Here is a 25,727-nt window from a genome sequence, read left to right on the forward strand (position 1 = left end):
CCTGCAAGTTTCATTCAAATCCATTCACAACTTTTTGAATTATTTTGCAAATAGACAAACCAATGCCGATGATCGCTTACTGTAAAAGTGGATATTTTTGCGCGATCAATTTTTCGCGCTCGGCCCGGTAAGAAGAGTTTCGCGTGTTTTTAATTTCGCGGAATCAAGACATTAAGTACGGGAACATATGGCAAGCAAAAATATTCGCGTGCTTTTATTTTCGCGCTAGTTTCTCGTTGCGCAAAATGCGCGAAAATTTGAACACCGCGAAAATTTCCACTTTTACAGTACCTCCTTCTTCCTTGGCGGAGGTAACAATAAAAAAGCAGAGCAGATACCAGTAATGTTGCAGACTGAATTTTTACTTTGTTGTAACCTGAATTTTGTCATAACATTAGTGCCAATGCTGGACTGTTTTATAATACTGTGCACTCCTGTTACAACGAAGTCCTCCAGACTGGCAGTTTCTTTCGTTACAGCTGAACAGTATAGTGTATAAAGATATATTGTAGATGATTATTTTTGGACCTGAATTTTGATTTTGTTGTTACAAGACCATGTTTGTTATAATGAGGAGTACACTGTACATGTATTTTTCCCTGTTGCCAAAGTGTGATTCGCATCACACAAGACAAGCAGTGTGATGGCGCTATCCCAGAATATGTCAAAAAAACCAAACGACAACAAAATACAAACTGGTGGTATTAAAAGTTTGTTTGATGAAATTAGATTTGAAATGGCAGATATCCAAAACCAAAGTAAACCGATCCTATTCAAATGCACGCAATAGGTGGGTCCCAACTTTTATTAGGATCACTTTGTTTTGGGTATCTCGGCCATTTCAAAACCGATTTTCATCAATTAAACTTTGAATTCCTCTTAGAATTACAGTATATGCTCTTTCATATTATTCATAAGAGGTTTCTCCTTATCTCACAAAAACGTGGGAAACCAGAAGCCTCATCTCAACCAAAACTACATGTATACAATCCCTTTCAGGGAAGCAGAGCAAAGTTTGTTTCCACATCAAAAAGGGAGACCGTAAGCAATTTCATGGTCTCCCGGTTTAACTCTGGTTGCTTTGTGAAAAGCGAGTTTGAAAGGACTACAAAGTAACACTACCAATTCGATAACGAGGCAATCTGAAAATTTCCCCCATTTTTTTGCATCTTTCACATTTAAATTCAAGAGATTGTGCACTTTTGTTTTGGGGAGGTGTAATTTGTTGAAGCTGACACACAAGGTAAGTAAATTCGCACAATACATGAACGTTTTCAAATGCTATAGATGTGAACTACATTGTACAAGGCTAGTTTCATCTGAAAGACAAAGTGGCTTCTTGGCAAAACATAAAAGCAGACACGGGCCAACATAACCATTTGTGAACGGAATCATGCTTTTTAATAATAAACACTGAAATCTTGGACATAAACATTACAAAGTTCAACCATTTAGGTCCTTATGTCCTCCACACGCAATTGAACTATGTCTTCCATCCAGTTGGATTCATTGTGGATGAACACCAAATTTTACAATTTTAACCTTATAACTTAACTTACATTTGTATACCGCGATCTCTTTCTTTGGTCTCTTAAGGTTGTCCACACATCTTAAATCGTGGCGGACATCTTTTTAAAAAGAAATGCAAGGAGGGACCATTCATATAAAAAAATACAGTTTGCAAAATGGGAGCCGACGTCCAAATATTGAGCATATCCATATCAACTGGTCAATGTTATGCATAATTATTTTCAAACACTTCCAGAAGAGAAAATCGGAACCTAACCAATGCTCTCGCTAACAAATGTCATCTAAAATATGTGTGATTATGATTTTTGAAAGATATCCTCAATTTCTCAGCACATTAATTATTTTTATACAACTTGTGTATTGCATTCTCAAACTCTGAAACTTTCACCTCATACCTCTGTTTTTATGAGGACATTCAATTAATTTTTTTTTTTTTTTTTTAAATCAGGTTCATTGCATAGAAACACTATGGGATGCTGGGAAGGGAGGACTATTGTTAAATTGTGAAATATTTCATGCAACCTCTGCCCACATACTCATCATTTCATGGGGTCATTTTATGGAAAAGCAATATACCTCAGAATTGCAACACCATTAATATAATGCAATACAATGCATTAGCCACAGGAGTTTCTTTGCCCTTCACAGGTTCCTAAAAATGTCCAATCCTTCATCCAACTTTATATTTTTAAAAAAAAAGTAATAATAATAAACTGGCCTGCAAAAAAAAAAAAAAGTTTGTACAGACAAGATTACACCATAAAAAAAACAAAAACAGATTTTTATGGACAAGCCTACTGCATTGCATGATGGGAATCTACAAAACACCAATACAATCATCTATACACACCATGCAAGACTTTGCCACCATTGCTGAACAAATACACTGCACTTTAGCAAAGACCCAAATGTGGTATGTACACAATGAATATCAGGCAACATCCCCCATCCCACCCCCATATATCAGACTGATAATGAACTATAAAAATGGACCAAATGCAGAACACAGTGAAGAACGGATTCACCTGGGTCCAATTTCTTTTCCTTATACAATTATTTTCTTGCACACTATAAACAAATAGGATGCTGTGATTTATTTTTGAGACTTATAATTGGATGCCCACTGGAACAAGAGTATTATTGTATTTTTTTTCCTCAGGGGTTGCATCTTACAGTTGAATGCAGCAAAGTGTAAATATTGTCACAGGGGTTCCTCCCCCCCCCCCCCCCCCCCCCCTCCCTAGAAGCCATGGAAAAAACAAATTTTAATAATCTCATAGAGTTCAACTGACAGTGCTTTCTAGTAATCTTTACTACATGACTAAATAGCATTGCGCTCTCAGAAGAACTAGAATAGATGTTCACCTAAGTAGCAAATGCTTGTTAAACAAATAATAATAATAAATAGATAACACTTTCCAACATATCTTGTGAAGACATATATGTCTCATCTCACTGCCTGAATTTGAAAATTTAGAATCATTTCTTTTTTTCCAACTGAGCCAAGTGTTACCTGTTCAACTTCAATGGCAAATTAGATCTTGAATTACAATAGAGGAGGTGATTCAACACCTCTGGGTGCACATCGTCATAAACAGTCCATGGATAAAGTGCTCTGCAAGGCACACAACTAACATTCTCATGCTTGCAATGTACCCACTACAAATTTGTCAAGACAGACTCCCTAGTTAGCAAACTCTGAAAAAAAAGTGTTCTTTCTAGTACATATCAAAATACCAGACAAATTACACAGCCTGAACTTAATATACCACTATTGTTAAATATACAGTTTTTGTATTGTGGATGCTATCAAAAGTGTGTAAACTACCCCCACCCCATCCACTTAAAAAAAGAACAGAAAAAATGTGATCCTAAGATTGTCATAAATCAAACAATTTTTAGTCTTGACAGTGCAGACTACTTTCTCACTTCTCTGGTGAAAAACACAATGACTTGCTTATTTGCAAACACTTCATGGGTGTCACTTTTTACATGAAATCATATATTATCGAAAAAAAAAATGATCAAAATCACAACTCTCTACACAAAACTGTCGCACACAAATTCACTTTGAAACTACCTTTGACTTATGTTTCACGAGAACTTGCGAATTGAACAGGTTTAAAATTGGTGCCAATCCCACGGTGTCCATTAAGGGAAGGCTGATACACCAAACTCCACTCCACTACATAACTCCTACAGCGTCAACCAGCATCAAAATCAGTTGACCAGACCAGGCCCTACACAGGATTGCCTCAAACTTGGCATTTTTTTTTCTCCTTTTCACCCTCCCCCTACCTGCTCATCATGTCCACACAGAGCAGGCCATGCCGAGAGCCCCGCGCTGGTCTGCCATAATCTACCTGCGCATATCTTGGCCGCAGACACAGCGGCACACGGCACCTACAAACGTACCACCTGACTGCCATCGTTTCACCGGCACCAGGGTTGATTTGCCTTTTTTCTTTCTTTCTTTCTTTGAATGATTCTTGGTTGGTTCTTGCTTGCGGTGTCGAAATCTCCTGCCAAACTTTTTTCGACGACACCCACAGTAACAATTCGGCACTGATGTTGGCCTCAGCTGAATTACCTCAGTTGATTAGTGTTTTTTCGAGGCGGTCTCTTTTGTTTTTCAGGGTAAATTCATATTTTGGTTTTCTCAAATAATGGTTTCTTTGTCTCTCCCTTCCCCCATCAACTGACTGGAAACCAGAATCTTAGTGGAGATAGCCGGAGTGGGGTTTGATGGTTCACGCCGAGACAGTGCAGTGCTTGGCCATGTGGCCCAGTTCGCCACAGCTGTAGCACTTGGTGTCGGCCATGCCACCTCCTCGGCGGCGGCTGTACTCCTGGTGGGGGCAGTCTCGGGCCATGTGACCTTTCTCCTCACAGCTAGAGAATTGAGCACAAGGAGAAAATGTTTACACAATACCTCAGATCACTAATACAAATTCAAATTTAGCGCACACATCCATTTCAAAGGTTGATCATAATGAGAAAAATTTCTTTAGACTGGCCCTGAATGGTAAAATGCACTCAAGTGGATTCAAGGCATTGAATTGAGTTTATGCACCCTATTTGAAAGTACCATCATTAGTAGTTATTAATGCCTTTTTCTAATCACTACTATGAAACCATCGTGATCATCATTATATAATTTTGTATCATTTCAATCATCATCATAATCATCATATTCATCACCATACTGAAGACCAGAAACATTCGTGGCATGAAACTTTCACCATGAAACTTTGACCTTGTGGTGATCATCCACTCCCCAAGGGACATCTACCATCCAAGTTTAGTCACAAATGGAGTTATGGATCAAAAGTTATGACCCATAATAGAAACTCGCCATAAAAACTTAACATTGGGCTCTAAAAGTTTGTTGACCCCTGCTTGTGACCATTGACCTTGTGGTGACCATCCACTCCCCAAGGGACATCTACCATCCAAGTTTAGTCACAAATGGAGTTATGGATCAAAAGTTATGACCCATAATAGAAACTCGCCATAAAAACTTAACATTGGGCTCTAAAAGTTTGTTGACCCCTGCTTGTGACCTTTGACCTTGTGGTGATCATCCACTCCCCAAGGGACATCTACCATCCAAGTTTAGTCATAAACGGACCTATGGATCAAATGTTATGACCCATAATAGAAACGCGCCGTAAAAACTTAACATTGTGCCCTAAAGTTCATTGACCCCTGCCTGTGAGCTTTGACCTAGAGGTGACCTTCATATATGGTAAAATGTGAAACTTTGTATGACCCCTCTTCCATCGAAGTTTGATTGCAATTGAAGCCCAGAGTAAAGAGTTATTGAAGTTTTTTTAGCGTTACGGACAGACGACGGACGGACGGACGCCGCAGGCAATCCCTTAGCCTCCCCGCACCTCCGGTGGGCTCGACAATAAAATCACACAGAGTGGATAATGTTGTGCCCTGAATTTTTACTTCGTTGTAACCCAAATTTTGTTATAATCGTGTTTGTTAAAATGGGAGTGCACTGTTATCATCGACTCACTTGTAGCAGGTGGTGTTGGGGCACTTGTGAGCCTGGTGGCCCTCCTCCTGACAGCTGTAACACACTCCCCCCCTGCTGCCCCCTCGTTCCCCGTTGCGTTCCTGGATGCCCCCGTTGGGGCACTCGGCCGAGATGTGCCCAACCTTGTGGCAGGTGTAGCAGCTCTTGCCCTCGGGGCAATCACGACGCATGTGCCCCTGCTTGGAGCAGTTGTAACACTTCACTGAATCGTTTGGAGAAGGAGAGAGGGGGAGGCAGGGTGAGACATTGAGAGAAGAGTATACGTAAGGGAATTATTTTCCAACTCAAATTTGATTAGCAATTTCAGCTGATGAACCAGGAAATAATTTTCCTGGTATCGCGTAGCAGTTTGCTATGCATTTTCGTATGACTGCTATGAAAAATATCATTTGCATAGCAATTTCAATGCATAGGCTGGTACAACATTTTGTTCAAAGTGTATCACTACCAACTAAAAATGCTATTCAATTTCGAGAAAGAAAATTATTCCCTGTGAACAATATTTTAGATGTTATCCTGTACACTTCTATGGAAGAAAACTGCTACCTTCTACACAAAAGTTAGTTTGTGTAGCAGTGTTGTAAAAATGCATAGCAAATTGTGATGCGACACCACGAAAATTATTCCATGTATGTCAATAAGTAAACCCATGAATCTGTGTGCCATTGAAAATGAATGACTGTGCAGTTCCATGAGCTTCATACATGCATAGCTGATCATGATCTTTCCACTAAAAGTCATAAAATAGTCTGGCAACTCTACTTTGATATCATAAGCTCTTCAATGTTGTTTTAAAAAGAGAGTAAACCTCACAATGCTGGATATCTTTACAAGCACTTTTTACTATACTTCTCTATGCATTGATAACTTCATTTCAGTACAAAAGATAAAGAAAACCATGACAAAAACCTTATCTGATTGTCCTTGGCAATCAATGCCAATTAAAATTTGCTTCTCTACTAACACCAGAAAAAAAAATGCTTTTGCTGACAATTAAAACAAGGAAAAGTAGAAATTACGCGGTGCGTAATATATGTCCCCGCCGGAAGTAGCATTTTGTAACAAAATGTGCAATATAGGTCAAAAATCAAGGTCAAAGGTCAAAGAAGTCAAAGGTCAAAATTCTGTGTAGAAGTTTTGAAGCCCTCACCTAGTGCCATCACATAAAGCAAATGGAATCGAAATCGGGTTAGAAATGGCGAAGGAGTAGCATTTTGTAGCCAATGTACAATATAGGTCAAAAATCAAGGTCAAAGGTCAAAGAAGACAAAGGTCAAAATTCTGTGTAGCAGTTTTGAAGCCCTCACCTAGTGCCATCACATAAAGCAAACGGAATCGAAATCGGGTTAGAAATGGCGAAGGAGTAGCATTTTGTAGCAAAATGTACAATATAGGTCAAAGGTCAAGGTCAAAGGTCACAACTGAAATTCTGTGTACAAGTTTTAAAGCTCCCATGTAGTGCTATCATATAAAGCAAACAGAATCAAAATTGGCTCATAAATGACAGAGAAGTAGCAAATTGAACATTTTGATCACACACGGACGCACACACGGACGCACGGACGGACGCTACGACGCACGGACACACGGACGCACGGACACACACACGTACGGAGCCCGTTTCATAGTCCCCTGCTCGAACTCGTTCGGCGGGGACAAAAAGGAATACTGTAAACGTGAATATTTTTGTGGTGTTGAAGATTTTGTGCATTTCATGCGACCAGAAAATAGCATGAAAATAAAAGCATGTGCTTATTTTTGCTTGTTTTATCTACCTCTGTGTTACGTCTTGTGTTTTCATTCCTCAAAACTAAATGCATGAAAAATTCATTTTACACGGCCAAGTGTGAAAAATTACTCACATGAAGATATCCACTTTTACAATACTAGTATTACAGTTGATTAAATCAACTTTCATCCCAGTAAAAAGAGCACCTTAAATTTCAAATAATGTGTAGATATCTTCATAAGTCTACCACATCCAATGCCTGAATTCCTTTCACAAGGCCCACAAGTAAATTTTGTTTTTTCCTGAACTTCAAGTTTATATATCAACCAATAAGCAAAGTATCAAATAACAGACAAACACTCACATCGTGTACATTACCACAGATCAAAGGGCCCAGCTCATCTTTACATACTAGAGATTATTAAAAACTAGAAATGTCGCTATGGCGACTGGTATGCCTCCGCCATAATGCATGATTCTCCTAATAGGTCTATAGTATATGTCGACAATGTGCGATTACATTTTCACTAAACTGGCAAAACATTAAAATGACATTTTTGTCACAAATGTGTTGAATGTTCATCTTCCTTGACCTATGTTTAATTGGATGAATAGGAGAGCATGTATTTGGGGATTTAAGAACTTTAACTTGACTTTGACCCTTTCATAAGTTTATGCATTGAGTAATTTTCAAGGTATGGAGAAAAAGTGCAATTTCTGTATTGAACAGTAAATTGTTATCATTTTCATCAGGCCTTTGTCCCTAGGATATATAAGAAAATCTTTGTCAGGCAGAACATACATAAATATGCACTAAGTTTCAAGATAACTTGAGCCACTTCTGAGATATGGAGAAAGAAGTAAGTTCAGCACTTTCACTTGATCTTTGACCATTTGACCTTTGACCTTCTTGGCGAAAAAAAAATCGAAGAAAATCTCAATTGGATTATACACGCATACATCAAGTTAAAAAAAAAAATAATCCTGCTGGCACTGCATAAATATAAGGGAAATAGTAAAATTTTGAAGTATTTCCCTTGACCTTTGACTCCATGAACCCCAAATTCCGTGAAGATATCTTAAACAATTTCTAAGATACGGAGAAAAAAGTGAAATGTTAACATTTTACTTCACTTTTGACCCTTGACCTTTGACCTAATGACCCCAAACTTTCACAAGAGAATCTTAATTGGGTAATACATGTATACACTAAGTTTCAAGAAAATATCTTCAGGCATTGCATAGATATGGGGGAAATAGTGAAATTCTAAGTACTTAACCTTGACCTTTTGACCTCTGACCTTGAGCATGTGCACCCTAAAGTTGACAGGCACAACTTCACCCCCTAATACACATACATGCCAAGTTTACCGGGGTAATTAGGATACCTCAAAAAGTTTTTTCGTAACTCTGTCCACAAAATTAATTACGGACGGACGGATAACCCGAAAACATAATGCCTCCGGCACCACTTTGTGGCGGAGGCATTAAAAAAAATGTCTGAAAGGCACTGGCCACATAGAGGAGAAAAAGATGACAGAAGATAAGCTGAGAGAAGACAAGACCAAACATGGCAAAACAAGGACAAGGACGGATTACTCAGAAAGAAGGGCTAATTCACAGACATACCCATTCCTGGGTCCTGGTTCGGGCAAGTGTTGGAGATGTGCCCAGATTCCCCGCAGCGGTAGCACAGATCTAGACAGAAGACATCAAGAAAGATATTTTTTCATAACTGACAAGAGCGATTACAGTGGAATTGCGTTCCACCAAGAACCTAAAACCCACAATAATTGTACCTTGTTATATCAGCTTTCCCACTATACCAGAGTACAAAAACAAACAATTTCAAGAGTTGGGACCTGCAAAACCACCTTGTTATGAGAGGGTTTACCTTGGTTTTTGTTTGTTTTTTTTTTACAATTTGCTGATCTATATTTTGAACAACCAACATATTGCAAAATTCTCATATAATCTCTTGCTTTAATTCACGGAGCTAGGTCTTCTGCAATGCCTCATGAGGTAAAAATGAAATGGCCTTCTGTTACCACCTGTAAGACCCCGTTTACAGTGCGGGGCTGGGCCGAGCCGCAGCTGAGCCCCGCAATTTTGTCCGTTTACACTGCCGGGCTCGGCCGCGCTTTGAATTCAAACCTTTCAATATTTTGTCGTAGTGGCGCTCTGCTTGTAAACAAACGCAATTTGGTATAGTCTGGTTTTCAGACCCTTTGCCAACTGGATTCCATGGCGACAAAGTCGTTGTTCGGGCAAAGGCCTTCACCGAAGGAAAAATCCTTTGCAGGACAAAACCACCTTAAACTATACTAGTTTTCGACGTTGAGGGGGTTTATATCCTGAATAGCGAAATAGTACCGGCAGGGGGTCTGGAAGCCAGACTAAAATTGGCCGCGCATTTGGCCCAGTTTGCGTTTACACTGAGAAAAGGCCGGGCTTGGCCGCGGCCAAGACCTCCTCCAGAGTGTGGCCAAATGCGCGGCCAATTTTGGCCCCGCATTTGGCCTTTTGCGCGTTTACACTGAAATGAAGGCGGGCTCGGCCGCGGCCCAGCCGCGGCCCAGCCGCGGCCCAGCCCCGCACTGTAAACGGGTCTAAGGCTACTAGGATATCATTCTTATCAACCATTTACACTAACAGAAGAATGCCAAACATGCTGCCTCCCATTTATTTGTCATTGTAATGTTCTGTTATCAACGTGAAGTCCAAGCCAAGACACAATGAGTTATACAACATATACTTAGAGCTTTTCATTCTATTTTTTTTTTTAGGGCATATAGCATACATTTGTATCCTGTTGTAAATGCTCTGAAGACAAAACAAACATGACACTGTTTTGGCTGACCATTCAGTTTTTGGAGAGAAAATAGGCAAATGAAACTGAAAACAGTCACAATACAAGTTCTACTTATAACTGGATGATCAAATCATGATGTCCTTGTGATATGCAATACAGACACTCATGAAGAAGGATATTATCCTGCACTTGTCACCCCCCCCCCCTCCCCCCCCCCCCCCTTCTGATTAGCAAGGCGTTTACTCACTTTCGTTTCCAGCTGCCTGGCAATCCTTGGCAAAGTGCCCATACTTGTTGCATCTGTAGCAGCGGACTAGAAAACAAAGAAAATACACAGGGATGGTACACGATTAAAGTAAAGATTCATTTCCATCAAATATGGGCTACTACTTGAAACTGCACATCATGACAAGATACAACATGTAACTTGCAAAATCTTACACATTACAATGATGCTGACAAAGCTGACATAGTAACACTCTGACTTGATATGTTAGAGAGCTGCTTTTCAATGTGAGGAAGGCGACCACAGATTTGAAAAGTAAAGAGACAAACCTGATCCTATACAAGTGTAGTTTATGATGGCACACCAAACAAACACAAAGAAACACATTTCCAGTCTAACATGGGATAGAGTTGTGACACTTCACTGTCAGAGGTGTCCTGAAAAATGTACTATACCACTAGTACTGTACATTGTATCTTGTGACATATTTCAATTATACAAGGTTGACTCAGATACAATGGCATGTCAAGTTCTACCACAAACCATATCCACAGCCCTGTTAATGGCCTTTCCTTCAGTACAAAACCTTGTAAATCTAGATATGAGATACATCATAAACAGAGAAATTGACCAAATCACACATAAGGGTACCACAGTTTGCATCTTAACTTGTTTCATTACATTTTGTAACTTATTTCTTGAATCAGATCATTGAGTGCTAACTTCAGAAGCAGACCTTACCCTTTCCCTGCCATGGGAAAAAAAAATAAATGCAACGAAGGAAAGCGTTTCCCAGGTATGTAAAGTGCTTTGTCACATCTAAACCTTCCATGCAGCATGAGTGTGGTAATAGTTATTGTTAATAACAAGTTTAAACTTGTATCATTTATTCAAGATATATACAAACATTGTCCCAAACTTTGGTCATGTGATCTCTGAAAATGGTCAGATCAGTGAACTGCAAATAGTCATGTGTTCACATGAAAAAGTCTAGTCTGATCTTGGTACGATGCCTCATGCCATTCCCAAGTTATCACAGCAAGGAGAGACAATTACGCTTTGAACAGATGGATGAATGCTAAGACAACATAGGCTGCTAAGACAACATAGGCTGCTGGCATTAATGCACAGCAGGGACACACAAATGCCATCCGATTAGTAATATGATATACGACCTGACCTCCAAAAATTCCTCGCTCTGAGGACAATGAAGCATTGGCAATTGACACACTGCCTTATCACAATGTTCAAAGATTGTAGAAGGGCCAGCGAAATTTCTACTCAAGCTAGTGGGTATATCATGGGCATGAACTTCAACACTCTACTGTAAAAAAGGGCAAGCACTTTTTTAAGCACTTTTTTAAGCACTTTTCCAAAGTTGACAGGAACCTCTTACTGTGCAGACACACTTGAAATTTGGACCTACACTGATGTGGAAAGCAAATTGTAAAGGTCATGCTTATATGTACTAATACATCCCTTTTCATTTTTTTTTTTTTGGGGGGGGGGGGGCGGAGGAGAGGGTGGGGTGGGTAAAGGGAAGGGGTTGGAGAATTATTGTGATGAGAATGGTTACAAGACCAACCTGGTCCTTACAAAGGAGCTCAAAGTGAATGGCAAATTACATATCTACATAGATGTGTTGACTGAACGAGTACTTAGACTTTGATCTACAAACGCACACGTCCACTGGGCATCACGGCAAAGCAGGTTGCCACTGGAATTATCACACACACTTGTACTACTCAAGACGAAGCATGCAAATACAGAAATCTAACTAGGACAACATCACATCCAGCTACAAGTCATCTTTCACTTTAATTGTTCCCACAGATGTGCAAAGCCCTCGATCAACAGGGTGCGTCTATTTTGCTGGACTACTGTTTACGCCATTCACAGCGAGTCTAACTTAATTTGCAAATCAGAACTTCGCAACATATTTTGCAAGTGATTAAATTTTCTATTATGACGTACAGTACTGAATGGGGAAATGTACACTGTATGCAGCAGCGTGCACATCACATTCCCGTCATGATCAGAGTTAATATTTCTGTGTGTTTTTGAATTCAGGAACAGCACTCTACTCGCAGAAAAAAAAAAAAAATGACAACCTCGCAAAATATTAAGCATGTACATAAAATCAACAGCACGGTAAAACATATCCTCTGCCCTTCACACAGCAAATTAAAGGGACATTCCAGATGATTTTCATAATTTCACATCATGTAGTATATAAATTAGATTTGTGGAATCTATTGTGGTTCTTGAGCAGAGAAACAATACTTTGTAAAAACACTGAACAAATTACACTGAACAAGGATGAAGACATAGGAGGTTCACATATTTTAGAAATGTAGCAGTGTAATTCCATTACAAAACTGTTTGCTTGCGAGTTCACCTGTGTATAATCTATGCATGCCTTCTTCTTTTGTTCTGGTTCCTTGAGCCCCAACTCATGCATTCTTATGGTGACTCTGCCATGTCATTATCCTTGTTCATTGCAATTTGTTCTAAATTTTAAAAATATTATTATTCTTCATCCCAATTATCACAATATTCTAAAGCTCTGTCCTCAGCATAACTAATTTATAGTTGTTCAAATGTAAAAATCTGAAAATCGTCCGGAGGTCTCCTTTAAGAGAGCAGAGTAATATTTTATGAACTTGACTAGTGTTAATTTGAATTTGCATATTAGCCTTGACAACTGGTCATATGTGTATTCAAACTAACAATTTGGTGTATTTTACAGTCACTTCATTGTACATAAACTTTCAATTTTATCTGTATTCTTTCCAATACAAGTTTTTGTTGTTTTTGCTTAAATTTCTATTTTTAATACATCTGGTTTAACAGTGCATTTACAGAGTCTGGAGTCCTGAGCCCGTTTTATGAGGCAACATAAAACAATTACAGAGCAATTGTTGAGTCCACCTGCAGCAACTGAGCATCCATCAAACTACTTTATGCTGCTTTCACTGTACCTGCAATTCTGTCATCTTCTACAGTCTAGTTCTTTATGTGAAATGGATCCATGTTAGAGTAAATGATAATTTGGGGACCTAATGTCAACTTTGTTGTACAAGAATTTCAGTTATCGAGAATTTCATTTTAACTGTGTTCATTAAAACAGGAAAGCACTGTATGTGCTCTTTGTAAACCATTAAAAAAAAATAACAACATCACATCGACATATGAGACTGACTTGTCAGTTTGGAAGTAGTTGCCGAGTTCAGGCATTCCAGTATCAACCTTAAAGGACAAGTTCACCTTCATAGACATGTGGGTTGAGTGAATGCAGCAATATTAGTAGAACACCTCAGTGAGAGTTTGAGCAAAATGGACAATGCCGTTCAAAAGTTATGAATTTTTTTGAAAAGTTTCTGCTCAGTCACGGCTGCGATGAAAAGACTAAGTAAGCTTGTGATGTCACATGAGTACAACGATATGACAAGATGAAGAAAAAGAAAATTCAACATATTTCCATGTTTTTCGCATAACAAAAGAACACTCAATTCTCTGATTTCAGAAGGCAGGGGGGAATAATATTACCCTTAACATACATCAGTTTAGCAAGTCGAAGAAATGTGCACTTTATTCAAAAAGTAAAGTTTTGTGAAATTCTCTTTTAAACCTTTTCCTTATCATAGTTGTACGCATGTGACATCATACACTGTAGTAGTTTCATGATCATACCAGCAGTGACTGCGCAGATACTTAAAATATTCATAACTTTTTGAACGGATTGTCCGACCTTTTGGCCTCAAACTTTCACAGAATGATTTGTTCTACTAATACTGCTGCATTCATTCTCAATCCTAATGTATATGAGGGTGGACTTGTCCTTTAAAGGGACTGTACAATACTGGTTGAGGTACAAGGGGATGCATGATTTTAAACATTCCTAAGTGAGATAATGAAATAACCTCTTTCTGACATATGAAAGATTATGCAATTCTAAGAAGGATTCAAACATTTATTTGATGACAAATTGGTTTACAGATGGCTGACATATCGGAGGCAAAAAAGTGATAATAATAAAAGGCAACAGGCCACGCCTTTTAGTGGGATCTCTTTGTTTCACCTTATTTTTTGATATCTCAGCCACTTCAAAACTGATTTTCATCAAATAAACTTTCTGATACCCCTTAGAATTGCATGCTCTCTGACATATTATAGAGTGATTTCTGAATATCTCGCAAAACGTTCAAAGCTAAATCCTCACCTCAACCAGAACTGTACACACCCTTTAACAGCAAAACTACGAGGATATAAACCAGTATTGCAGTCAATATAGGCACAATTTTCACCAATACACACTGCAAACTGTGCTTGGAGTGCGCAGGCATCCAGGGGGGCCAGGCAACCAATCATGGACTACCACAGAAAGACAGTGCAACTTTCACAAACTGACATAAGCTGGTCTGCAAAAGCCTACCTTTGTTGGTCGAGGAGCGACCTGCAAGTGGAGTTTGGTAACAGAGCCGGATAGAAACGCATCAGTTTCAGAGGCCTGAGCCTACGCTACGGGTATAAATTATCATCAATGCATTGCCTTGCCCCAGCTAGTCAAGTGGGGGAAAAGATGTTCGGGGAAGAAAAATCCCAAAACAATGGCAAAAATACCCACCCATAAGCCTGTATACACAGCACCTTAAACTGGGGGGACCTTGGACAGGCGGGGGTTACTTTGGACAGTTCAGACAGATTCACTTACCCAGGTACATTATTTTGCTGCTTGCAATATACACGAGAAGTGCAGTCATTCATAACCTACAAAAATATTTTCAGAAAAACCAACAGCAAAATAAAAATGCCAGTGAAACAATTCCTGTCCAAAGTCACCCACCTGTCCAAAGTCCCCCCAGTTTACGGCATGGGGAAAAAAAACAATAACAACCTCCTCATAAGAGATTTTGATCTCATGATCAAGGAAAAAAAAAATCCTTTGAGTGAATTCTCTTCATTCTTGGCCATGTAAATTATGTGCAGCCCTGGTTATACTAAATGGAACAAGTACCAATAGTGCTCTCTAGAGCAGTTTTGCGAGACAGCTGCCCAGTGCTATGGTAGCTTTCAGTATCACAGTTGGCTCATCTGGAAGCATCTCTCAAGAAAGATTTTCTGGAGGTGCATAGCAATATCACTAAATGTTGCTTTGATTTATCGACATAAGGGGCTTTGTCACATCATCACTGCACCTTCAAAAGGATACACATTTATTTCTTGACTACATATTCAAAACAGATGACACAAATTCAGTATTCAAAAGGTCCCATTCACTTGGACCTGATAACATGAACAAGCTATAAGCTACCATCCACCCTAACCCCCCCCCCCCCCCCCCCACCAGAAAAGAAGTATAAAATAAAAATCAAATATGTATATTCTATGGCTATACTTGCACAGAAAAGAGAGAAAGTGATACTTAAGTGCTAAAAATAGGTTAACTTACTTCCTCCAGCCGATTTGCGCCCACTGCCGCGGTACTCATCCCGCCCACCACGATAGTCGTCATTGCAGTTTTTGGCGATGTGCCCAGGCTTTCCGCAGTTGTAGCAGTTGTTCATCTTGGGTTGTTTAGCCGGCTGACTTCAGTCTGGGGGAGAATCGAAATGCAGGATACAACCCGTTCTCAAGTGAACAGCAAATTTATGCCAAATCAATCAATTGGATTTTTCAAGTGCAGAAATCACAGATTTTGAGGAGCTGGAGTCAAATGCAGTCAGATTCATAAAACAGAGTTGTCTAAGCAGCAGAAAAAAAAAAGTACCATGCAGTTGCCAATACCAATACCCTCTTGTTCACTACTTCTTTGACAATATCTCTAAGTCAAACTGCTTACTGTAAATCCAGAAACACTCAAACCATCAAACTTTTTTTTTCAACGCACGGATGTACGCACGCACATTTGGCAAGTGGTGGGCATGGCACACATCTGCGCGTAAGGTTTAGGTAACAAGGGCAGGGTAGCGTAGAATGGCATGGCAAAATCAGTGGGGGTACGTAAAGAACTCTTATGTATGATGAGAAACAATTCAGAGTTATATGAAAAAATATATGTGGGCACATTTGGCCATAATTTGCTATTTGTTTACAGTTGTGGGATATCAGACTTATAGCATCCTGATGCAAGACCATCTGTGCCCCATAAGTTCCAACCATGCTTGGGTTCCAGTCATTTTATACACTTGACAGGACCGGGACAGAGACATGATGATGAGGTTTGCAAATAGTAAATAAAGGAACATTTACCGATGGAAATCAGCTAGGAGTATACAATCTTACTATTAGCAAGTTCCCTCTCAATTTTATTTCATTTTCTTGTTTTTATCGTACACTTTTCTGAGTAGAATACAATCTCATTGGGTTCCTATGTAAAGCATGCTATTTAGAAAATATCTCAAAAACAAAGATATTTGGAGTGTCCACTCATCCCCCCAAATCTACAAAGTTACACCTTCATGATACAGCTTTTTTGAAATCAAGTGCTTAACATTACATTAATGTTATTCACTTAGAGACCATATCACATGCAAGAGACTAGCCCGACCAGAGACCAAGGACCCATTAGTCATACACTTTCATGGGAACATCCTGGGAAACAGTCACAAAACATTTAAAAAATTCTACATTCAACCCCAAACTTTGAATTTTACTTACACAAACTTGATTGCTGGGAGTCCAAATGGAATGTAATACCAAATTTGGTATTACAATCCATATCCAGCCATCAAGAAACGTCCATGGGCAAAAGCTGCGCTTCTGACTGCAAAACCTGTCCATCGCTGCACTAATTCAAAGCAATTCACAGTGCTTCGTAGCGAGCGCAGCATGTGCGTTACCGTTGATCGTCTGCAGCAGCAATCATTTCCATGTGCGCGCTGCTTGAGTGTACTGCCGCGAGGCCGCCAAGACAGCATGACCTAATAAAGTGCAGCAAAGACCATCCAAGTAACTTCTGCCTTTACCAAGTGAATAATTGGGAGGAGAGAAGTATTGGTAATCTAAAGTAAGCAGATGAAGCAATAAATCTTTTCAGTTGTAAATTGTGTAAGAATAAAATTGATATTGCCAAAATAAAGCAAAACTAATCAAAATTACATTTATATTTAGGTTTGAGTTAAAATGTAAAATTAGGCCATCCAGGGGCCTATGGGCCACACAGTTTTTGACCTCAATGTGATTCTGATATTTTGGGCTACAGAATTATATTCTCACGCTTTAGCTTCTCTATCACGTCATTGCAATGCAACTTGGGCCATAAATAATGAAATTCTTGCGAAAAACATTGCCAAGTTCATGCATACAGCAATATCAAATACCAGTTCAAGATTGACTTGCTACTCATTGCATGCCTTTATAGACGTATGTATGCCTGGCAGAGCACCAATCTGCTGAAATTAGCTAGCAAAATTGTTACTAAATGTTAGGGTAAATGCTGGCTTCTGCTATGCTTACTGAACCCTGTTGCTAGCCTGATCGCGACCAACCACACGCTTTGCGCAGCTGTGCTGTGATAGGGCTTTGCATAGTTAACTTTTGCTAGAAATTTAATGAAACTTCAAATCACATGCATATTGCCCCAAGGCACTGACAGTGTGTGGCCCCTAAACCCCCTGGATAGATCTGAATTTAACTTAAAATTTTTGCTTATTTAGATATCTACTCCTAGATAGGACTTTAAATAGTAGGATCTAGACCTTCATCAGGCAGGGCCTACATGCGCTCAACTAGGCCCTAGGGCTCTAGACTAGAGTAGAATAATCTGTTTGCGGCAAGCTTTGTACAAGGTGCCTATTTGCGGCATACTCGCAGGGGCTATTTCATTCATTGATGAAAAGGCCCAATCAGGCGTCACTTCCCATAACGCTTGGGAGTAGAATTCTATAACTCCTGCTTGTGTTCCAAAGAGAGACTACTGTAGACTCTGAACTAAGCACATGACATGCCAACAAAAGTGCCCCTGCCAGAAATTGGTACCCTGCCGCAAACTGGGTTGTTACTCCAATTAAAATTTGGAATCTAAATTACATTTGTAACTTTCATTTAACTTTAATTAAATTAGCTTCACTCAGGCAGAATCAGAGATAAAAATTAAATACCGGGTAAGCAAAAGTGAGATTGATCTTAAATTTGAAAGAAATTTTTAAACGAACGCCGCTTGGAAGCAAGAAATATTAACCAGTCTACTTTAACACTGTCACTGCCGACACTGGTAACACTAACACTAACAGTTAAACTTAATATTATTTGTTATGAGCCCGAGATCGAGCAGTACGATTGCAATTTGTGTTAATATTAGACCACTTAAAGCACTCATTTAGACTCACTAACCCCACATCGCGGCCAGGGCCAGGGCGCTCCAAACCATTGTATGGTAAATTATACAGCCACAGTCGTCATGGATGGTCGTGTCACAGAATACACACAACCGTGTCACAAGACTCTCAACACTAACAGTTACCTTGGTTGGCTATCGATAATGTCTTAGGCCTACCTAACCGCAGCAGCGACCCCAACACGAACCGAGTAGGCCTAGGGTTACAGTGCCCCGCAACGGGGTTAAAACGAAAAGGGATGGTATGGTTTTGGTTGAAACCAAATTTCAGGTTTCTAACATTTTGGGGGGAGATAATGAGAAACCTCTTATGAAATATGAAAGAGCATGTAATTCCATGAGGAATTGACATTTATGTGATGAAAATTGGTTTTGAAAAGTTAAAAGCCCAATTCTCATCTTCACCAAATAAAGACACCAATGCCGAATGCCGAATGCCGCCCAATTAATGGCAATAGGCCTACTGTTACGTGTTACACTGCAGCAACGTAAGTTACACAGGCCTGGGACAATGCAATGGACACAGAAATCCAAATGAGTTGAAACTCGTCCGACTCGTAATGAATGGTAGGATGCACGGATGCACATGCAATATCATACTGAACAGTACAACTCTGGTAAATTCATAGCGTCATAGCGATGTTTGTCGCAATTACTGGCTCAGTTCCTGAGTGGGAATAAATGTCTTGTCGTACACGGCTAACACCGTAAATCGTCCACGCTCGTGTAGAACTCTAGACGTACATCGCCAGTCCCTGTTGTGTTGCTCCGCATTGTGTCGTCGTCAGCGACTGACGCTGACGGCGAGTGTTGCCTTCGACTACAAAACCAGAGTCTGAGTCTGACACGTGAACATGTGCACGTTGTTTTGTTTACATTCTCACGTCAAATGCGGAATGATATGGAATGGTTCTGTGTACAAACACAGGTAGCTTACAATGATTATAAACTCGAATTAAGATTCAGATAAGTAACTTACCAAAATACTAAGCAAAATTTCGTTGCAGTTCCACGCTGAACTCGTTCGAGAAGGAAAAATAGCGTATAATTATTAAGCACGTGAGTTGCACACGACCCTCTCTCAGGTACGCTATAGTCTCGCGCGGAAAATATTTTGGTGCCGGCTACAAAATATCAGCCAATCGCATCGTTCGAATCCCATATTCACGTCATACTCACATTTAGCACCCCTCCACACGCTGATGAATATTCAATACAAGTTATCAATGAATTCTCTAGTTTTTCATTGACTAAAAGAAAGGAGCGTGACATCTGTACACATGCTACACATACACGCACAAACGTCAGACTACTTTGTTTTGGAAAATGTGTTCATGATACATTTTACAAACAGCAACAGAACTCCACGCTGAGTGACGCGGGGGCCAGTGACATAATCCTTATCTGTTGGATATGAAATCAAGCATGATAAGGCAAACGTGACTCGCTTTTCAACTCAGAAAAATCGAACATTTCACACTTCCCCAGATTCGATTCGCCTTCATAAATATACTTTACTTACTTAACTTTTCCGGAACGATGCTGTCCAAACAACAGGGAGGTGATAAAAACTCTAACTGGGAAGTCAACCCTGTTCAGTATCTAGTAGTCCATTCACATTCTCCGTTCATCGACTCTAGTGATTAGTCATTTTATCACATGACAAACTTCGGGACGATTCACATAATATGAACCATGCAAGTACGAGTCGGACAAAAATGTCAAGATGAAACAAATAATCACGGTCATAGTATCACCTTTATGTAAAGAGGAGATCACTAATGTTTCTGTCATGTACAGCTCAACTTTTTCAGCGAGGACTGCCAAATGAATGATCGAATGAATTGAGCTGAGGAACTCATTTGATATCGGCAGACTGAAAAAAAAGAATATTCACAAAAATCCAAAGTGATGCATATACGCCCCGCTTTTTTATTTTAGCCTTACAAAAGTCATACACAGGTACTTCCGGTCAATAAATTGTAGCAGAGTGCTTTTCAGAGCCTGTAATGACATTGGGCCGAATGCATAAAACAAGCAATTGCTTGTAAGCAATTGCTTCAAGCAAAAGCACAAGCTCGTCTAGTAAAAGGTGTAGCTCAAGTAATTGCTTAAATACATATGCATAATCTTTTGCTTGTGCACATACCTTTTGCTTGCATTCAGCAAGCAATTGCTTAGGGTTCGAACAATAGCGTCACGCCTGTGCGAACACAAGAACAAAGGTGAGTGTGGCAGCATGCATTTGAAAGGGCATGTGTGTGCGGAAACATTTCCTGACATAGCAGAAGAGCTATGAAATGACGCTCATAAATGCACACACAGACGCACACACACACAACTATACACACACTCGTTACTCGTATCACGTTTTAAATATAATTATTTATCCATTTATTCATTATATTCACATACAAAATTGTATTTTCTACGTTTACCTGCCTTATTGAATGTGGAAATGTAGACATTGGGTAAACTCGCCTACATATTGTATAGAATGATAGATTAATTGTACATGCATTGTTCTACAAAGATCGTCTGAAGAAGAAGGAAAAAAAAATTCCTCTCAGCAGCTGCGAGTATAAGTACATAACCAACAGATGGCGCTCTCCAAGCCTGTGCACAGCGGGTTGATATCAACCCGCTCTGAGCCTACGGCACTGCTGTTGTGCGTATTCCACACTCGGGCAAGTTCATGAATGGTGAAGTGAGGGAGGTGTGAGAGTCCCTTCAGTAGAACATGGTACGCTGCATTTTTTAGTACAAATGTCCTACTTTGCAGTTGGTACAGATGTTCGCTAGGGCAATTGAAAAATTTTGATCTAAAGAGACACTCTGTATCTATGCAAATAAGCCTCAATTTGCATAATTTATGCAAAAGTACATATAAAAATTATCAAAAAATATATGTGCATCCAGCAGAAATACCTAATTTGGTAAAAGTATTCTATAGAGTATATGTGGAAACAATTCCTGCAAAAATTGATTTCATACCTATGTAAATAAACATAAAATTTGCATAATCATGGAAGTTATTGTGCAAAAATCTGCATTTTAGAAAGAATTTCTAATTTATTAAGCACTCGATTTTGTAGTACAAAGTTTGAACCTGGGATGGATGTTCCTTGGGTCGTGCAAGCAAATGATTCATCTAAAGAGACAAACTGTCTCTATGCAAACAACCTGTTATTTGCATAATACGCATATCAATACCTATACATAGATAATCAGAACAAACAAAAAGCAATCATGTGACAATGTCTTAAATCGCTTTGAACTTGATATCCAAAAAGCTAATAGAATAAGAAAATATTCTCGCAACAACACTCTTCAGTTGCTTGAATTGTTTCCATATTATTTAATTAACCCAGGCGTTTTATGCATGAATTATGTAAGTAAGTATGCAAGACGTGAAATTTCGAAACATATTGATCTTTAAAATCATTTGTTTTACTATCAATTTTCAATTATTGCATAACTGCTTTGCGGGTGGGAAAAATAGCAATCGATAGTGACACTCTTTATATAATATGATTATGCAAATATAACAGTAGGGCCTACATAGGAACAGCACTGATATATGCAAATCGGAACGATATTGCTTACAAAAGGATTTTTTTTTTCTTGCAAACAGTACACAACTGAGGTCATGCTTAGAAAATCATAACAAAAGAAAAAAAAACACTACCATAGTGAAAGTGTGAATTCTGATTTTCATTGTATTTTGCAGGCAACCAAACGAATAAAAGTTTTTTTTTTTTTTTTTTTTTTTACATGAAACTGATCATAAACTTGTGCAAACTATGTGGATGCAAGGGTATCTGCACACATTAAGAACTTACAAGCTTGAGTTAGAAACAAAGTCTGTTTCTGAAAAAAGTTCCCTCAGTATACTACGAGCTGCTATGGCATGGAAACTGTGCTAGCAAATTAACATTGTGATATAAAAGGCAATAATGTATGCAAATATTGTCATGTGAACAATATACTCTTAAAACATCCGAGTCAGAACTGACCCGGAACTGGGTCCGTTGGGGTCACACACAGTTCCGGGTCAGAAATGACAAGGAATGGGGTCAGATATGACCCATTCAGAGTCATGAATTGGGTCAGGGTGACCCCATTCGGGGTCTTCATGACCAATTCCAAGTCATTTTTGACCCGGAACGGTGTGTGACCCCAACGGACCCAGTTCCGGGTCAGTTCTGACTCGGATATTTTTAGAGTGTAGGAGATAATCTTAGTGTCTGACTTAGAATCAGTCAATTCCAACAATAAATCAAAGCAGAAATAATGTTAATAGCCATAAAAAAGTATATTAGATGGCCTCTACAATTATTAGGATGTGATTTGTCAACAGATCGTCACATGCTACTGTTTGCGAGGATCGTAAATGTCATTATTCTCCCTGGTGGTGATTGTTTTCCCTTGGGATAATGTAACTCTTTGGCGGTCCAAAGAATGTTCATATTCCACCACATACCAGCTAATACCTGTATAGATGATCATGACCTACTATGATCTTGAAGCTTTTTCCAAAAATAATTATGTTAACTGGTTTTCTGTAAAGCTGTCACAGGTTAAAATTAAAAAGAATACACAGGTAAAAATGTAAAAGGTAAGAATGTCACAGGTTAAACATGTGTGCATCAAGATTAACTTTCATGCGACCCATATATCAAACGCAATGACAGTGATGACTATTTATATACTAGGCCTATGTCACTGAATTCCATGTCCTTTCCTACTTGATCAAGAGGAAACAAAAACACTTGAGAGGGGAGGGCTTAACACTTTTTCGATAATCAACAAGGGAATCACTGTCAGGTAGAACATGCACAAATATGTATAATTTCATGATACCTTGATTCACAAGAAAAAGTGACCTTTTGACCTTTTGGCAGGAAATTTCCCTGAGAATCTCCATTAGGTAATACATGTATTGTATTGAGTTTCATGAAAAATCCTACAAGCATTGCATGAATATGAGGGAAATAGTGAAATTTTGAGGGCCAAATTGACCTTGATCTTTAACCCCCTGACCTTTGACAAATGACCCCTAAATTCCCTAGAAAATTCCTGCCAGTACCAAGTTCCATGAAGATACCTTGAACCATTTGCGAGATACGGAGAAAAAAAAAGTGAAATTCTAACGTTTTCACCTGACCTTTGACCTTCGACCTCTTGACCTAACACTCTCTGGAGAATCTTATTTTGGTAGTACATGTATGCAGTCACCAAGTTTCAAGAAATTACCGTCAGGCATTGCATAGATATGGGTTAAATAATGAAATTTTGAGCATTGACCTTGAACTTTTTGACCTTTGACCTCTTGCGGATTTTACTTAAAAACTGCTTAATTAATTGCCCCATCAAACGTCATCCTTGGACCAAGTTTGGCGAAATTTGCTTAATCCAGTCTTGCGTTATCGCGTAAACTGATACAATTTCTTAAGTCGACCTTGACCATTGACTTCTGGTACATTCGGGTATTGATACGCACAATACGCTAATTAGGTGGTATTTGCATGGAGAAATAGTGTTTTGATATTACAAACCATTTCCTTTTGACTAAAGGATATACATACTACTTTGGTAGATTTTATCATAAAATGCAGTTTTTAGACTAGGAGAAAAACTTTAAAAATCATGTTTTTACTTTACTTTCTTTAGTACTTATGTACATTAGCTGGTAATGATGGTTCAATTCCAATTCTTTTCTCATTTTGTTTCATAGAGTGTTTCTAACGGGTTATATAGGATGAAATTTAGAGGGGTTTTAATTGTTTACAAATCAATTTGCATAACTTGCATAATTATGCAAATTTTATGTTTATTTACATAGGTATGAAATCAGTTTTTGCAGGAATTGTTTCCATATATATACTCTATAGAATACTTCTACCAAATTAGGTATTTCTGGTGGATGCACATATATTTTTTGATAATTTTTATATGTATTTTTGCATAAATTATGCAAATTAAGGCTTATTTGCATAGATAAAGATTGTCTCTTTAGATGAAAAAATTCCAATTGTACCGAGGAACATGTATGCAGAATAGGACATTTGTACTATAAAATGCAGCGATCACCCCTTTTTTCGCCCTTAGCAAGCCTATAGTGGGTGTGGAGTGGGAAAACAATACCTTCCTTTATTTCGATCATATTAGTTATCTTGATTTGGAAGAAAAGAAATAGTATGTATAAGCTGAAATTTCCATGATCATCGAGTGATGTAATTTATGGAGTATTTTGTTCTAAGTCACTGATTATGATCATGATCACTGTCATAGAAGTGTGTTGATCTTCAACTATGAAGGATGTGTACTTCGATAGTAGTAGTAGTAGTAGTAGTAGTAGTAGTAGTAGTAGTAGTAGTTAGTAGTAGTAGTAGTAGTAGTAATAGTAGTAGTACTTAGTAGTAGTAGTATAGTAGTAGTAGTAGGAGTAGTATAGTAGTTGTGGTAGTATAGTAGTAGTGGTAGTAGTAGAAGTAGTAGTAGTAGTAGTAGTAGTAGGAGTAGTAGTAGTAGCAGGGGCGGATCCAGGAATTCTGTAAAGGGGGGGGGGGCGTGACTAATATTTCTGGTGCCACTTCCGGGTTTCATTTCATTTTTATTCTTTTTACTTCTTTTGTTTTGAACGAAAAATAAAGGGGGGCGTGCGCCGGTTGCGCCCCCCTCTGGATCCGCCACTGAGTAGTAGAAGACGAAGAAGAAGAACAAGGAATGATGAAGACAGAAAAAGGAAGAAAAATAAGTTTAAAGACGGATGGAATTATAAGAAACATTTCTTGAAAATGATTCATGGCCGGCGGAACCGTGGGGGCCGTGGGGGCTCGGGCTCCCACACTTTATGTGCACCATACAAAGGAATACATAAGGTGTCATCACTTTGGTATTCTGGTCATATTCTGGTCAATAGCAGTGGAATGAGGACATTTAAAGTCTTCTTTCTGCCCTATATGCCGCTCACATGCAGTTACAGAAAACTATAATCGCGAGAATGTAGTGGTATAAATCAAATTACTTTAACACAGTAAG

General features: G+C 38.9%; 1 protein-coding gene across 1 annotated transcript; it reads right to left on the reverse strand.

Moving 5' to 3' along the window:
* Nucleotides 1-2,809: 2,809 nt before the first annotated feature.
* LOC139717300 (uncharacterized) lies at nucleotides 2,810-19,779 on the reverse strand. The gene is made up of 6 exons (XM_071628790.1): nucleotides 19,663-19,779; nucleotides 15,798-15,941; nucleotides 10,367-10,432; nucleotides 8,937-9,005; nucleotides 5,558-5,780; nucleotides 2,810-4,422 (listed from the first exon to the last, which is right to left on the reverse strand). Exons 2-6 carry the CDS (start codon nucleotides 15,910-15,912, stop codon nucleotides 4,281-4,283), a joined length of 615 nt encoding a protein of 204 aa, XP_071484891.1. The 5' UTR covers nucleotides 15,913-15,941; nucleotides 19,663-19,779; the 3' UTR covers nucleotides 2,810-4,280.
* Nucleotides 19,780-25,727: the final 5,948 nt, after the last annotated feature.

Source organism: Diadema antillarum, unplaced genomic scaffold (assembly GCF_040938485.1).
Source record: "Diadema antillarum isolate AM-2024a unplaced genomic scaffold, OU_Dant_1.0 scf00000074, whole genome shotgun sequence".
In the NCBI taxonomy this organism is placed as follows: domain Eukaryota; kingdom Metazoa; phylum Echinodermata; class Echinoidea; order Diadematoida; family Diadematidae; genus Diadema; species Diadema antillarum.

Excerpts from the sequence above, each read along its gene's own strand:
- LOC139717300 (XM_071628790.1), bottom strand. The coding sequence starts at position 15,912 with ATGAACAACTGCTACAACTGCGGAAAGCCTGGGCACATCGCCAAAAAC. Across the intron at positions 9,006-10,366 it reads CCAGGCAGCTGGAAACGAAA|ATCTGTGCTACCGCTGCGGG; the intron begins GTGAGTAAACGC and ends TCTTCTGTCTAG. Across the intron at positions 5,781-8,936 it reads GAACCAGGACCCAGGAATGG|TGAAGTGTTACAACTGCTCC; the intron begins GTATGTCTGTGA and ends CAAACGATTCAG.